Genomic DNA, 1,735 nt, shown 5'->3' on the forward strand with positions numbered 1-1,735 from the left:
ACAGCACTTCACCCTTGCTATTTGTTAGTGGTATTATGCGCAAACAATTTTCCGGCCCCATTGATTGTATTGCTGCAATTATGGAGTGCTCAATTTGTATGCGCATTGAGCTTTGAGTATCACGCAATTCTCTCTGGTCATCCAAGAGAAGAGATCCAAACTGAAAGATTACTACACCTTATTTCTTTATAATTTCCTTCATTAATTAGTAATTTACAAAATAGTTTTCCGGAGCACTCATTTTGCTTAAATGTTGTATTGCAAATTCCACGAGTTCTACAATGAAAATATGAAAAGAAGCGCCAAGATAGGTGTTCAAAACACAACAAATATTAATGATTTACAAAAATGTTTTAGTTTTCGCGCTTAAACAAACAAAGAAAACGTCAATAATGAACAACAGTTGATTTTGACAGCTGAAATGTTACCAGTGTTGTTAAATACATGCAGGGAAATTTTAACCGAGTTTGGCGTTCTTTTCGTGGTCGCTTAGAATAGAACGCGGCTATTGTTAACGTTTTGTAAAAATTACACGATAAAGGCTACTGTCACAATGATGTGAAAGCGCAAAATCTTATGATTTCCAAATGCAAGTATTATAATAAACAAACTGCTACTGCTCCTGTTACCACGGGCAATACGAAATCTTCGCGTTCGCCTAATATAAAGTCCTCAAAATACGATGAGCACTATGAAGAAAAACAACAGACTACAGATAGCGGCAATAGTTCAGAGCAGGAGGCCAATGATGACGATGATGATCCTGATTTTGTTGTTAAACGTAATACGTATGCGGACGACGATGACGACGAAGATGAGGACTTTGATGGTGGAGCAACAACAAACAGCAACAGTGTTGACATTTATGAAACACCAGTAAATCGTAATCGGAAGCGTCGCCCACGCAACATCGTGGAATATAGTGGATCAAATTCGGTATATAAATAAAACAAAATATTTGCTATTTTTATATTAATACAATTTAAAATGTATTGCAGGTACGCTCATGCCGACGCCAAAAGAGAAATTCGATCTATGAGGAAATGGTGAAGTCACATTATTTACGCCCCAGCAAAACGTTTTAGTTATTCAGAGTTCTTCAATGAGGATGGTATTTCAGTTAAGGAAGACACAGACAAAGGCAGTTTCATCCGATGAAGATTATGAAGAATTTTTACCAAAATCAAAAATTTGTGTCATCAGAATGGGCACGCCATTCCATGAGCGCACACTCTCCAATCGGGTGGCGCCTAGAAACCTAAGGTCCAAATCTGACAAAAAATCTATGAAGAAGAAAAAGTTTTCATGGGCTGAAGTTTTGTCACAGGATCGCGACCAAATTGCACGCGAACGTGCAGAAAAAGAATTTGACTATGAAGAGGAACTGAGTGAAGTTCAACAACCAGTGGTTCTTAGATATGAGGGTAATCCAACATACGCTATACTTGAAATACAACAGCGCCCAAAAATGAGCGGGCGACTTGGCGATGATAATAGCACACAACATGAGAATGATGACAAACAGTGATGAATGATGACACAGATGAAATGCAAGACAATGAAGAAGAATCTGATGAAGAAAACAAACATGAGGGCAACGACGGCGATGATGAAGACGACGCAGAGACAGATGCAACTGAAGCCACTGAGCCGGACATAAATGGTGAACTTAAAAATGTATTCTAATTAATCACTCTAATGGCCAATTTGTTCACCGAGTCGTAAAGCGGTCTAA

General features: G+C 38.3%; 1 protein-coding gene across 1 annotated transcript; it reads left to right on the top strand.

Moving 5' to 3' along the window:
• The first annotated feature begins 240 nt into the window (after positions 1–240).
• Positions 241–1,520, top strand: LOC137244257 (nucleolar transcription factor 1-like). The gene is made up of 2 exons (XM_067772996.1): positions 241–936; positions 999–1,520. Exons 1-2 carry the CDS (start codon positions 577–579, stop codon positions 1,083–1,085), a joined length of 447 nt encoding a protein of 148 aa, XP_067629097.1. The 5' UTR covers positions 241–576; the 3' UTR covers positions 1,086–1,520.
• The last annotated feature ends 215 nt before the right edge of the window (positions 1,521–1,735 follow it).

This window comes from Eurosta solidaginis, chromosome 3 (genome assembly GCF_040869045.1).
Source record: "Eurosta solidaginis isolate ZX-2024a chromosome 3, ASM4086904v1, whole genome shotgun sequence".
Classification (NCBI taxonomy): domain Eukaryota; kingdom Metazoa; phylum Arthropoda; class Insecta; order Diptera; family Tephritidae; genus Eurosta; species Eurosta solidaginis.

Bases quoted from the DNA above. Each gene is read 5' to 3' on its own strand.
- LOC137244257 (XM_067772996.1), top strand. From the start codon at position 577: ATGATTTCCAAATGCAAGTATTATAATAAACAAACTGCTACTGCTCCT. The intron at 937-998 runs GTATATAAATAA...AATGTATTGCAG, and splicing joins AATATAGTGGATCAAATTCG to GTACGCTCATGCCGACGCCA.